The 14,526-nt window shown below is 38.8% G+C and overlaps 1 protein-coding gene across 1 annotated transcript in view; it reads left to right on the forward strand.

Moving 5' to 3' along the window:
- The window catches only part of ARMC2 (armadillo repeat containing 2), a 139,702-nt gene that overhangs the window by 76,368 nt on the left and 48,808 nt on the right, over positions 1-14,526 (forward strand). Inside the window, exons 10-11 of the mRNA XM_023543025.2 lie at positions 6,101-6,246; positions 11,646-11,745. Of these exons, the coding sequence (XP_023398793.1) occupies positions 6,101-6,246; positions 11,646-11,745 (246 nt within the window). The remainder of the gene's footprint in view (positions 1-6,100; positions 6,247-11,645; positions 11,746-14,526) is intronic.

Genomic DNA, 14,526 nt, shown 5'->3' on the forward strand with positions numbered 1-14,526 from the left:
AATTGACTCCATGGCAACGGGTTTGCGTTTGGTTTTGGGATTACTTTCTCCTCTATAAAATCAACTCCAGGAATATCTAAAAGCCATTTACTTATTATTATTTTTTTTTAACTTCTGATGCAGCTAAATAGGAGTTCTGCAGTGGGGGGAAGCTCTGATGGCTTGATGCAGGGCCTTGTATGATTTAGGGAGCTGAATTGTACCCTAGGAGCAATGGAGAAAAAGCCAGTAGGACTTAGAGTGATAGAAAGCAGAAAGGCAAGATTCTGGGATGTCTCTGAGGTTTGGGTCTTAAGCAACTGGGTTGATTTGATCATGGTGTCATATATTGTGGTATTACTATGTATTCTTAAGTGTGTGTGTGTTTTGTGCATGTTATTTCTACAGCATGACAACTGCACCAACCTGGAGTACTTTGAGGTGTCATGTTCACTCAGCTACATGCACTCCATACAATGTCATATGTAGTGAAGGGAAGGGGATTTAAATCACATTAAGTGTGTGCTTCTACTTTTGATTTGGGCCGTTTATAAAAATTGTGTATTTGAGGCAGATAAACCTTGAGCTATCTTAGCTTTTTCTAACGAAGTGAAAAAAAGAGTTTGAGGGAGAGAAAAAACTGAGGTTGAAACAAGAAAATAAAAGCTCCTAAGAAAACTATGGTCCCTTCTGCTAGCAATGCCAGAAGTTAGATGTGGGAGCAAAAAGGTAACTGTGGGTCAGGGGTACCCAATCTTTGAAGCATTGGGGACCAGGGAAAAGAAACTGTTCAATATGAACAACAATTGGAATGGGTGTCCCTTGATTTCCCATGGTTCACATGAGGATTCACACAGGCCTCTGAGCTCTGTGTCTCTGCAGAGGAAGGTCTGTGAGCAGAGCTTCAAACCAGTTCATTACATTTCAACCCCCGGCTGAGAATTTGCGTTTCCACCCCCAGATATACTGAATCAGAATCTACATCTTAACAGGATCCCCAGTTGATTCTTAAAATTCTAAAGATCTTGTTAAAATGTAGACTGATTCAGTACATCTGGGTGAAAATGCAAATTGTCAGCAGGGGTTCAAACCGGAATGAAGCCCTCCAGTGCCTGGGATGTCTCGGAAGAAGGAGAACAGGGAGAGCCAGGGTCAGATGATCAAAATTTTCCATTTTATGACAGTGATAGTCTGGAATGCCTAGAGTGGTTTATTAATCTTCACAAAAGACCTATTCCTTAGCTTTGGAGTCTACAACTGTAGACCCATGGTTAAGTGGAATGTGTGAGTCATTTGTCTCCCCTCCAATGTTTGGGTTACTGAAGCTTTCAGGAAAGAATTTACTGAATTGTATAACTGAACTGACTACAAAAGACTTGTACACACTTATATGAAGCATTATTTTTACTTCCTCTGCTTTCAAGGCAGTCAGGTATGTTTTAACTTACACAATCGTTTTGTCGCTGTTTTTAAAAGAGAAAACTAGTGAAGTGTACATATCTCTAATAATTGTTTTTTAAAGTTTGTTAACTATGGCTACTATAATGATATTTTATATCTACAAAATGCTTTCAAACCAAAAACCAAACTCCTTGCTGATGAGTCAATTTCAACTCATGGCGACCCCATGTGTTACAGAGTAGAACTGCCCCGTAGGGTTTCCTAGGCTATAGTCTTTATGGGACCAGATCTCCAGGTCTTTTCTTCTGAGGAGTGGCTTGCAGGTTCTAACTGCCGACCTTTCAGTTAGCAGCCAAGCACTTAACCATTGTACCACTGCTGGGTGCGCTCAAACTGCCAACCTTTAGGTTAGTAAGTTGAGTGCATATTTTTTGAGTCACTCGTGTACCTTCATAATGCTCTGCAGTATGCAAAAAAAATCATTACATGTTTTATATCTGATACATACAACCATCCTGAGATGTGAGCAGGGATTGTTATCCCCTTTTCACAGATGAGGAAGTAGGGAGGTTGAGTAATGACGGGCCTCTCCAAGTCACATGAGTGGGAAGATATTTAACTCTAAGGCCAGTGTTCTCTCCTCTTCTGCATTTTGGGTATGAAATCCCACAACAAAATGGTGGGGAGGGATTATTGAGCACCCAGTAGCTTATATACACTGGAAATATAATTTACACATCTCATCTCATTAAGTCCTCACAATTCCAGGGCAATTATCATCATCCCTGATTCGAGGGTAACTAACAACAACCATTTTACTGATGAGAAAGATGCGCTCTGGGAGGCTAAATAAGTAACTCGAGCTAGTCCATGATGGGGCTGCAATTTGACCAGGCTGTCCAACCCTGAAGCCGCCTAGCTTAACCATTACTCTGTATTCTCCCAGGAGAAAAGATTAAATATTAAAAATATTAGATGGCAGCAACATTAATTTTATGTTGTTAGGTGCTGTTGAGTCAGTTACGACTCATAGCAACTCCATGCACGACGGAAGGAAACACTGCCCTGTCCTGCTCCATCCTAACAATTGTTGCTGTGCTTGAGCCCATTGTTGCAGCCACTGTGTCAATCCATCTCATTGAGGCTCTTCCTCTTTTTCACTGACCTTCTACTTTACCAAGCATGGTGTCCTTCTCCAGGGACTGATCCTTCCTGATGACATGTCCAAAGTATGTGAGATGGAGCCTCGCCATCCTTGCTTCTAAGGAGCACTCTGATTGTACTTCTTCCAAGACAGATTTGTTCATTCTTTTGACAGTCCATGGTATATTCAGTATTCTTTGCCAATACCACAACTCAAAGGTTTCAATTCTTCTTTGGTCTTCCTTATTCATTGTCCAGCTTTCAAATGTGTAAGAGGCGATTGAAAACACCATGGCTTGGGTCAGGCACACCTTAGTCTTCAAGGTGACATCTTTGCTTTTCAACACTTTAAAGAGATCTTTTGTAGCAGATTTACCCAATGCAATGTTGATTTCTTGACTACTGCTTCCATGGGTGTGGATTGTGGATCCAAGTAAAATGAAATCCTTGACAACTTCAGACTTTTCTTCATTTATCCTGACGTTGCTTATTGGTGCAGTTGTGAGAATTTTTGTTTTCTTTATGTTAAGGTGTAATTCATACTGAAGGCTGTGGTCTTTGATCTTCATCAGTAAGTGTTTCAAGTCCTCTTCACTTTCAGCAAGCAAGGTTGTGTCATCTGCATAATGCAGGTTGTTAATGAGTCTTCCTCCAATCCTGATGCCCCGTTCTTCTTCATATAGTCCAGCTTCTCGGATTCTTTGCTCAGCATACAGATTGAATAGGTATGGTGAACGGATACAACCCTGATGCACACCTTTCCTGACTTTAAAACATGCAGTATCCCCTTGTTCTGTTCGAATGACTGCCTCTTGATCCATGTACAGATTCCTCATGAGCACAATTAAGTGTTCGGGAATTCCCATTCTCCAAAATGTTATTAATAATTTGTTATGATCCGCACAGTCGAATGCCTTAGCATAGTCAATAAAACACAGATAAACATCTTTCTGGTATTCTCTGCTTTCAGCCAGGATCCATCTGACATCAACGATGACATCCCTGGTTCCACGTTCTCTTCTAAATCCAGCTTGAATTTCTGGCTGTTCCCTGTTGATATACTGCTGCAGCCACTTTTGAATGGTCTTCAGCAAGATTTTGCTTGCATGTGATATTAATGATACTGTTCGATAAGTTCCACATCCAGTTGAATCATCTTTACTGGGAATAGGCATAAGTGTGGATCTCTTCTAATCAGTTGGCCAGGTAGCTGCTGTCCAAATTTCTTGGCATAGACGAGTGAGTACTTCCAGCGCTGCACCCGTTTGTTGAAACATCTCCATTGGTATTCTGTCAATTCCTGAAGCCTTGTTTTTCACCAGTGCCTTCAGTGCAGCTTGGAGTTCTTCCTTCAGTACCATCGGTTCCTGATCATATGTCACCTCCCGAAATGACTGAATTCTTTTTGATATATTGATTCTGCGTATTATGCCCATCGTCTTTTGACACCTCCTGCATTGTTTAATATTTTCTCCATAGAATCCTTCAGAATTGCAATTCAAGGCTTGAAATTTTTCTTTAGTTCTTTCAGCTTGAGAAATGCTGAGCGTGTTCTTCCCTTTTGGTTTTTTATCTCCAGGTCTTTGCACATTGTCATCATAATACTTTACTTTGTCTTCCTGAGCCACCCTTTGAAATCTTCTGCTCAGCTCTTTTACTTCGTTATCTTTTCCTTTTACTACTCGGCGTTCAAAAGCAAGTTGTAGAGTCTCTTCTGACATCCATTTAGGTCTTTTCTTTCTCTCCTATCTTTTTAGTGACCTTTTGCTTTCTTCATGTTTGATGTCATTCTACAACTCATATGGTCTTTGGTTATTAGTGTTCAATGCATCAAATGTATTCTTGAGATGGTCTCTAAATTCAGGTGGGATATACTCAAGGTCATACTTTGGCTCTCTCAGACTTGTTCTAATTTCTTTCAGTTTCACCTTGAACTTGCATATGAGTAATTGATGGTCTGATCTGCTGTTGACCCCTAGCCCTGTTCTGACTGATGATATTGAGCTTTTCCATCGTCTCTTTCCACAGATGTAGTCAATTTGATTCCTGTGAATTCCATCTGGTGAGGTCCATGTGTATAGTTGTTGTTAATGTTGGTGAAAAAGGGTATTTACAATGAAGAAGTCGCTGGTCTTGCAAAATTCCGTCATGAGATCTCCAGCATTATTTCTATCACCAAGGCCATATTTCCCAACTACTTATCCTTCTTCTTTGTCTCCAACTTTTGCATTCCAATCACCAGTAATTATCAATGCATCATGATTGCATGTTTGATCAATTTCAGACTGCAGAAGCTGGTAAAAATCTTCAATTTCTTCATCTTTGGACTTCATGGTTGGTGTGTAAGTTTGAATAATAGTGGTATTAACTGGTCTTCCTTGTAGGCATATGGATATTATCCTATCACTGACAGCATTGTACTTCAGGATAGATCTTGAAATATTCTTTTTGATGATGACTGCAACACCATTCCTCTTCAAGTTGTCATTCCTGGCATAATAGACCATATGTTTGTCTAATTCAAAATGACCAATACCAGTCTATTTCAGTTTACTAATGCCTAGGATATTGATGTTTATGCATTCTACTTCATTTTTGATGATTTCCAGTTTTCCTAGATTCATACTTCGTACATTCCAGGTTCTGATTATTAATGGATGTTTGCAGCTGTTTCTTCTCATTTTGAGTCATGCCACATCAGTAAATGAAGGTCCCAAAAGCTTAAGTCCATCCATGTCATTAACATCTACTCTACTTTGAGAAGGCAGCTCTTTCCCAGTCATCTTTTGAGTGCCTTCAAACCCGAGGGGCTCATCTTCCAGCTCTATATCAGACAGTGTTCCACTGCTATTCATAAGGTTTTCACTGGCTAATTCTTTTCAGAAGTAGACGGCTAGGTCCTTCTTTCTAGTTTGTCTTAGTCTGGAAGCTCAGCTGAAACCTGTCCACCATGGGTGGCCCTGCTGGTACTTGAATACCAGTGGCATAGCTTCCAGCATCACAGCAACACTCAAGCCCCACGGTTCGACACACTGACAGACACTTGGGGGAATTTTATGGATTTACTAAATTAAGTACTCTCCTCGACTTTTAGACAAAGGTAGATTTCCTGAAAATTTTTGACAAAATAAGACACATTTACGAGTTTCTCAATACTTGCCTCTTAGAAAAGAATGAGACAAACAGTCTTAAATAATGCTTGGCCACATCATTATTTGATGCTACTTGTAAAAATATAGAAGGAGAAGTTTCTATGGAACTGACGTGGTTTATCACAGGTTTATTGAAAACTTATTGCTATTAACAAACTCAGATGATGATTTTTTTACGTGGTGTTTTGGTTTTTGTTTACTAACATTAATGTCCCATTCTTTACCTTTGAACCAAATTAGGCTGTCTTTGTATCTTAAGTTTTCATTTCATGCTACTTGTGCCCGAGCCCATGTTGGAAAATGCATAACAGGGGCCTGATTTAGCTATCGATGTGATGAAATTTATGGGATAAATTACATGGTGCTGATTAGTGTTGCTATATTTTCCATTTTAAAAAGATGACACAGATGTGCTTTTATCTTAGGTGACTGCTACATTGAGAAACTTGGCTGATTCACCACTAGCAAGAAGGAAGTTTCTGAGCATTGGTGCCCTTCCTGACCTATGTACCGTGACAGAGCAGTACTTGGATGACAAGGATGTCTGTAACAATATTGCCAGAATATTCAGGTAGGTAGGCTAGGAAAACAAAAGAAAACAACCTTATAAAAATGCTTATGCCTAGATTTGGGGTTATCTTTAATTTCTGTGTGTATTACTGGCAAACAATCTTATTTGTGCTTTTTATTTCACCTAGCAAAAAAAGATAAATCTAGTGGCCCTGGTTTAAAATAAATGACTTAAACTAATAACTCCATTTCCTAAAACCTATCTCTTATACCATTTATCACAAGTCACTTTTGTTGTTTGGTGAGTTGTGAGTTATCCTACTGTTTTTATACACACAGAGATACACACTGTACCTCTCAGCTATTGGAGATTAAAAAAAAAAATCTATACTACAAAATGTAACAGGCATTCTGTCTTTTATGCTTGGAAACAATACCTTAGCGTTTTAACTCAAAGAGGGAACCACTGCTTAGGAAGTCTGACCTGACTTGATTTGTAACAGATTATTTTATTTCAGTGGTTTGATTGAATTTAGGCTCACACATCCAGTAGTCTTGTTTACAATTCCATTGCCCCAGAAGTGATGATCATTTGAATCAAGGTTGCTTCAAAGTCAGATGTTAATAAATTTCAGAGATGTCTTTAAATTACACGTTTGTATCTCCTCCCTCACGACTCTTTGCCAGTATTTTTACATAATAATCCCTCTCAAGAAGAGCTGGGCCTTTCTTGAGCTATAATGGTGTAGTTGTTAATAGAAATACAAGAAGTTCCCCAAGATTGAATTGGTAATTGACCCCTGTATGGCAGTGTGGGTCCAGATTAGGTCTTTGAGCACCGTCCTGTTTAGGCCTCATTCTGAACTTTGTTCTGGGTACTTAATTACTCCCATTTTTTGAAGCTTCGTAAAATCACAAAGTGTTTATTTCTACGTGTGGTGGCATGTAGGGGTTCAATTTAGCTTTTTTTTCCATGCAGATAGTCAGTTTTCCCAGCATCATTTATTGAATACGCCATCTTTTTCTCACTGATTTTAAAGACATAGTTGTTCATACAGTAGGTTCCGTACTTATAGGCTGTTCCTGGGTAATCTATTCAGTCTATCCTCAGACCAATAAACCACACTGTAATTATTACAGATTTATATTAAGTCTTGGTATCATTCAAGGTGAGTCATTTAACTTTTTCCTCCTTTAAAATGATCTAAACAAGGCTCTCTTGTTCTTTATTTCTCTCATGAATTTGGAAATCAGCTAGGGTTCATGATAGAACCTTTGGAGTTTTAAATGGAATTATCCTGAATATATAGATTAATTAGGATGAAGGTTGGGAGAACAAACATCTTTATGATAATGAGCCTTTCATCCATAAACATTTATGAGTTCTTGTTTCATGTCCTTCAATAAAATTTTATATTTTTCTCTAAAAAGATCTTGAACATCTTTTGCTGCATTTATTCCTAGGCTCTTCATGGTTTTTGCTGCAATTATGAATGCGATGTTAAAAAATTATTTTTTAATAGGTTGTTGCTGGTATGTATGAGTACTATTGATGTTTTCTTATCGATCTTGTGTCCAGCAATCTTAATAGGTCTAAGAAATTGTCTATAGATTCTCTTGGATTTTCTATGAAAATTATCTACAAATAAGAATAATTTTGTTTTTTTCCAATTATTGTAACTCTTCCTTCCTGCCTCAACCTTTTTCTTATTGCATTGTTTAGGATGTCCAGAACAAAGTTGTGAAAATGTTGGACCTACTGCCTTTCTCCTGACTTTAAAGGGAATATTTTTATGATTTTATCAGTTGAAAGTAATATATGTAATAGGTCTTTGTAGATACCCTTTGAAGGTTAAAGAAGATTTTTTCTCATTAATGGATGTTTAATTTGCTCAAATGCTTGCCCTGAATCTATTTTAATTATGTGGATTTTCTTTTTTTAATTCATTAATGTAAAGGATTACATTAATAGATTTTCTAATATTAAACCACTATATATCAGTGGGTTTGGTTAACTAATGTTTTGTTTGGGATTTTTCATCTACGGTCATGAGTTAGATTGACTTGTAATTTTTCTTTCTCGTATTGTCTTTGCCTGGTTTTAGTGTCAAGTTTATATTCACCTTATAAAATGAGGTGGGAAGCATTCTGCTTCCTTTACTGGAAGAATTTGTGAAAATTAAGCTAATGTGTTTCTTGAAAGTTTGTAGAACTTGCCTGAAAAGCTTCTTTATCCTGGTGTGTATGTGTGTGTATGCATATTGTTAATGACAGATACAATTTCTTTAATGGCTATATATCTAGTCAGATTTCCTATTTCTTCTTGGGTCAATTTTAAAAAGTTATATTTTTCTAGTAATTTGTCTGTTGTATCTAAGTTATCAAACGATCTAAAATCATTCCAAATATTCCCTTATTATCCTTTTAATCTCTATTGCATTTCTATGTCCCCTTTTATGAATTTTATTTATTTAACAAATACTTACACAGTGTTTGTTGTTGTGTCGAGTCAATTCCAACTCATAGTGACCCTATAGGACAGAGTAGAACTGCCCGATAGGGCTTCCAAGGCAGTTTTATGTAAGGAGCCCTCATGGTACAAAGATTGCTAATCGAAAGGTTGGGGGTTAGAACTCACAAGCCACTCTGAGGGAGAAAAGACCTGGTGAGCCGCTCCCTTAAAGATTACATCCTAGGAAACCCTATGGGGCAGTTCTACTCTGCCTTGAAGGGTTGTAGTAAGTCCGAATCCACTCGATGGCACACAATAACAACAATCTTTACAGGAGCAGGTGGCCAGGTCTTTTCTTCCTCAGAGTGGCTTGTGGGTTCAAACTCCTGACCTTTCAGTTAGCAGCAAATAACCATTGCACCACCAGCGCTCCTTACATACAGTGCTAACTATGTGCCAAATACTAATCCATTTAATACGTATACTACCTTTTTTAAGGTAGGCACTATTATTATCATTTACATATGAGGAAACTGAGGCATAGAAAGCTTCAGTAGTTTTTCCTAGGCCACACAAATACCCAAAAAACCATTGCCATCAAGTCCATTCCAACTCAAAGCAACCCTATAGGACAGAGTAGAAATGCCCCACAGGGTTTCCAAGGCTACAGTCTTTACAGAAGCAGACTGCCACCTTTTTCCCCCCACCACTCAGATAAAACCAAAACACCCATTGCCATTGAGTTGATTCCAACTCATAGTGACCCTATAGGACAGAGTAGAACTGCTCCATAGAGTTTCCAAGGAGCACCTGGGGATTAGAACTGCTGACCTTTTGGTTAGCAGCTGTAGCACTTAACCACTATGTCACCAGGGTTTCCAGCCACTCAGATAGTAAGTAGTAAAGCTGCAATTTAAAACTAAGTAGTCTGGCTCTAGTATTCATACTTTTAACTACTATGTTACACTGCCTTTCATTGCTACATTGATTTTCATTCCTAATTTTAATTATTTGTAACTTTCCTCTTTTTTCTTGATCAGTCTTGCAAAGGTTTGCCTATTTATTGACAGATTTATTGATCCATGCTATTGTATGTTTGTTTCCTATTTTATCCTTTCTGCTCTTATCCTTATTAATACCTTTCTTCTATTTTATCTGGATATATTTTTCCTCTTCTAACTTTTTTAGTTAGAAGTTCAACTCTTTTCAGCCTTCTTAAGGCTATAAATTTTCCTCTAATTACTGCTTTAGCTATATCCCCAGAATTTTGATTTGTAGTATTTTTGTTATTATTCATAAGCCTAAGTAGTTTTTGATTTTCATGCTTCTTTGACCCTTAAGCTATGTGTTTTTAAATTTGCAAGAATATGTTCTTTTAAAAAAAAAAAAAAATCTCATTTTATTGATTTCTAATTTAATTGCACTTTGAGAAACAAATGTGAAATCTAAGGTACTAGTTCCCTGAAATTTATTGAGATTTGTTTATGGCCTATGCATGATCAACTTTTAAAAAATATTTATGATCTTTTACCTATTCATCTATCAATTGCTGTGAGAGAGTTATGAAAATCTCCCAATTTGATGTGGATTTTGTCAATATGGCCTTGTGGATTTTTCAGTTTTGGTTAGGTTTGGGTTTTGCTTTAGCTTTAGATATTTTGAAGCTAATTTGAAGACTGCCTTACAGCCTGTTTTGCCTGATATTAATATAGCTATCAGCATTATTTTGGTTAGTATTTGCCTAGTATATATTTCTTTTTTAGTTGTGTTTCAGGTGAAAGTTTATAGTGCAAATTAGTTTTTCATTCAAAAATTTTATACACAAAATTTTTTGTGACATTAGTTGCAGTTCCTCAATGTGTCAGCACTCTCCCCCTTTCCTTTTCCACTCTGGGTTCTCAGTGTCCCAGAGTTATTGTGTTATAACTGTGTTATTGTTTCTTTTATAACCTGTTGCCATCAAGTTGATTTCAATGCATAGCAACCCTATAGGACAGAGTAGAACTGCCCCATAGGGTTTCCAAGGAGTAGCTGGTGGATTCGAACTGCTGACTTTTTGGTTAGCAGTCAAGCTCTTAACCACTGCGCCACCAGGGCTCCTATTTTTTTATAGGCCTGTCTAATCTTTGGCTGAAAGGTGGACTTTAGGAGTGGCTTCAGTTCCAAGTTAGCAGGATGTCTGGGGGCCCTAGTCTCAGGGGGTCTCCAGTCATCATCACACCAGTAAGCCTGGTCTTTATTTATGAATTTGAATTTTGTCCTACATTTTTCTCCTGCTCTGTCCGGGACCCTCTATTATGATCCCTGTCAGAGCAGTTGATGATGGTATCCAAGCACCATCTAGTTTTTCTGTTGCCTAGTATATTAAAGTAGTTTTACACTTGCTTCTGTGGGAATCTCAGGGGATTCATTGGTATCTAACCAGATTTTAGGTAAATTTCTTCACTTGTGTTTTCCGAATCACGTGTATTATAGCTTCAAGTTTCTGGTTTTTTTTTTTTTTTTTTTAATTGTGCTTTAGGTGAAAGTTTACAGTTCCAGCTAGTTTCTCATACAAAAATTTATACACACATTGTCATGTGACCCTAGTTGCTTTCTCTATAATGTGACAGCACACTCCCCCTTTCTGCTCTACATTCCCCATGTCTGTTCAACCAGCTCCTATCCTTTTCTGCCTTCTTATCTTGCCTCCATACAGGAGCTGCCCATTTAGTCTTGTGTATCTATTTGAACTAAGAAGCAGACTCTTCACAAGTGTCATTTTATGTCAAGTTTCTGTTTTTCAAAAGACCTTTTTTACTATTATTTCTCTCCTCCCTTCCCTCCAGTCTAGAGAAAGCAGCAAGCTTCCTTGCTGCTTTCTCTGGACTGGTATGTTGAGTCTTTCTAGATTCCTTTTCATGAACTATGAAACCTTTGAAGGACTGTTTTTAAAGAGATACTGTGTGTATTTGAATTTTATAGAAAAATACAGTTTGTTTTTATTTTTCCATTTGGCATTTCTGCAGCAAACTTACTTCTTACCATGATTGCTGTGCAGCCTTGGCCAACTATTCCAGATGTTATGCCTTGTTTCTGAATCTGATAAACAAATACCAGAAGAAGCAGGTCAGTTCTTCATGCATTTAATTCTTCAGTATGTCTTTGTATTGGTATATTTGTGTTTTTGCATGTTGAATGACTTTATATTTTAAATGTTACAGGTTTCTTTTAGAAGCATCCATTAAATTTAGTGTTTAGAAATGGAACAGGCTGCCCCAGAAGGCAGTGAGCTACCAGTGGGGGTTGGGGAAAAGAGTAGTTTGAGACAGAAACTGCCGGAATCAGATGTCAGAGGAGCAGTCTTGCATTAGGAAGGAGGGCGGATGCCCCCTACTCCTGCTTAAAAAGGCAAGATTTCTCGGCTCCACCCCAGCGGGGCCTACTGAGTCAGATGAATGAGCTGGGGTCTGGCCATCTACATTTTAGTAAGAACCACAGAGGGTTCTCATGCAAACTAAAGGTTACACAGTTGCCACTGAGTCAATTCCAACTCATAGCGATCCTATAGGACAGAGTAGAACTGCCCCCAGAGGGGTTTCCAAGGAGTGGCTGGTGGATTTGAACTGCCGACCTTTTGGTTAGCAGCCGCACTTTTTTTTTTTTTAGTAACTTTTATTAAGCTTCAAGTGAACGTTTACAAATCCAATCCGTCTGTCACATATAAGTTTACATACATCTCACTCCCTACTCCCACTTGCTCTCCCCCTCTTGAGTCAGCCCTTTCAGTCTCTCCTTTGGTGACAATTTTGCCGGCTTCCCTCTCTCTCTATCCTCCCATCCCCCCTCCAGACAAGAGTCGCCAACACAATCTCAAGTGTCCACCTGATATAATTAGCTCACTCTTCGTCAGCGTCTCTCTCCCACCCGCTGACCAGTCCCTTTCATGTCTGATGAGTTGTCTTCGGGGATGGTTCCTGTCCTGTGCCAACAGAAGGTCTGGGGACCATGGCCGCCGGGATTCCTCTAGTCTCAGTCAGACCATTAAGTTTGGTCTTTTTATGAGAATTTGGGGTCTGCATCCCACTGATCTCCTGCTCCCTCAGGGGTCCTCTGCTGTGCTCCCTGTCAGGGCAGTCATCGATTGTGGCCGGGCACCAACTAGTTCTTCTGGTCTCAGGATGATGTAGGTCTCTGGTTCATGTGGCCCTTTCTGTCTCTTGGGCTCTTAGTTGTCGTGTGGCCTTGGTGTTCTTCATTTTCCTTTGCTCCAGGTGGGTTGAGACCAATTGATGCATCTTAGATGGCCGCTTGTTAGCATTTAAGACCCCAGACGCCACATTTCAAAGTGGGATGCAGAATGATTTCATAATGGAATTATTTTGCCAATTGACTTAGAAGTCCCCGCAAACCATGTTCCCCAGACCCCCGCGCTTGCTCCGCTGACCTTTGAAGCATTCATTTTATCCCGGAAACTTCTTTGCTTTTGGTCCAGTCCAACTGAGCTGACCTTCCATGTATTGAGTGTTGTCTTTCCCTTCACCTAAAGCAGTTCTTATCTACTGATTAATCAATAAAAAAAACCCTCTCCCACCCTCCCTCCCTCCCCCCCTCGTAACCACAAAAGTATGTGTTCTTCTCAGGTTTACTATTTCTCAAGATCTTATAATAGTGGTCTTATACAATATTTGTCCTTTTGCCTCTGACTGATTTCGCTCAGCATAATGCCTTCCAGGTTCCTCCATGTTATGAAATGTTTCAGAGATTCGTCACTGTTCTTTATGGATGCGTAGTATTCCATTGTGTGAATATACCACAATTTATTTACCCATTCATCCGTTGATGGACACCTTGGTTGCTTCCAACTTTTTCCTATTGTAAACAGAGCTGCAATAAACATGGGTGTGCATATATCTGTTTGTATGAAGGCTCTTGTATCTCTAGGGTATATTCCCAGGAGTGGGATTCTGGGTTGTGTGGTAGTTCTATTTCTAACTGTTTAAGATAACACCAGATAGATTTCCAAAGTGGTTGTACCATTTTACATTCCCACCAGCAGTGTATGAGAGTTCCAATCTCTCCACAGCCTCTCCAACATTTATTATTTTGTGTTTTTTGGATTAATGCCAGCCTTGCTGGTGTGAGATGGAATCTCATCGTAGTTTTAATTTGCATTTCTCTAATGGCTAATGATCGGGAGCATTTTCTCATGTATCTGTTGGCTGCCTGAATATCTTCTGTAGTGAAATGTGTGTTCATATCCTTTGCCCACTTCTTGATTGGGTTGTTTGTCTTTTTGTGGTTGAGTTTTGACAGAATCATATAGATTTTAGAGATCAGGCGCTGGTTGGAGATGTCATAGCTGAAAATTCTTTCCCAATCTGTAGGTGGTCTTTTTACTCTTTTGGAGAAGTCTTTAGATGAGCATAGGTGTTTGATTTTTAGGAGCTCCCAGTTATCAGGTTTCTCTTCATCATTTTTGGTAATGTTTTGTATTCTGTTTATACCTTGTATTAGGGCTCCTAGGGTTGTCCCAATTTTTTCTTCCATGATCTTTATCGTTTTAGTCTTTATGTTTAGGTCTTTGATCCACTTGGAGTTAGTTTTTGTGCATGGTGTGAGGTATGGGTCCTGTTTCATTTTTTTGCAAATGGATATCCAGTTATGCCAGCACCATTTGTTAAAAAGGCTATCTTTTGCCCAATTAATTGACACTGGTCCTTTGTCAAATATCAGCTGCTCATACGTGGATGGATCTACGTCTGGGTTCTCAATTCTGTTCCATTGGTCTATGTGCCTGTTGTTGTACCAGTACCAGGCTGTTTTGACTACTGTGGCTGTGTAATAGGTTCTGAAGTCAGGTAAAGTGAGGCCTCCCACTTTCTTCTTTTTCAGTAATGCTTTGCTTAT

Source organism: Loxodonta africana, chromosome 1, assembly GCF_030014295.1.
Source record: "Loxodonta africana isolate mLoxAfr1 chromosome 1, mLoxAfr1.hap2, whole genome shotgun sequence".
Taxonomy (NCBI): Eukaryota; Metazoa; Chordata; class Mammalia; order Proboscidea; family Elephantidae; genus Loxodonta; species Loxodonta africana.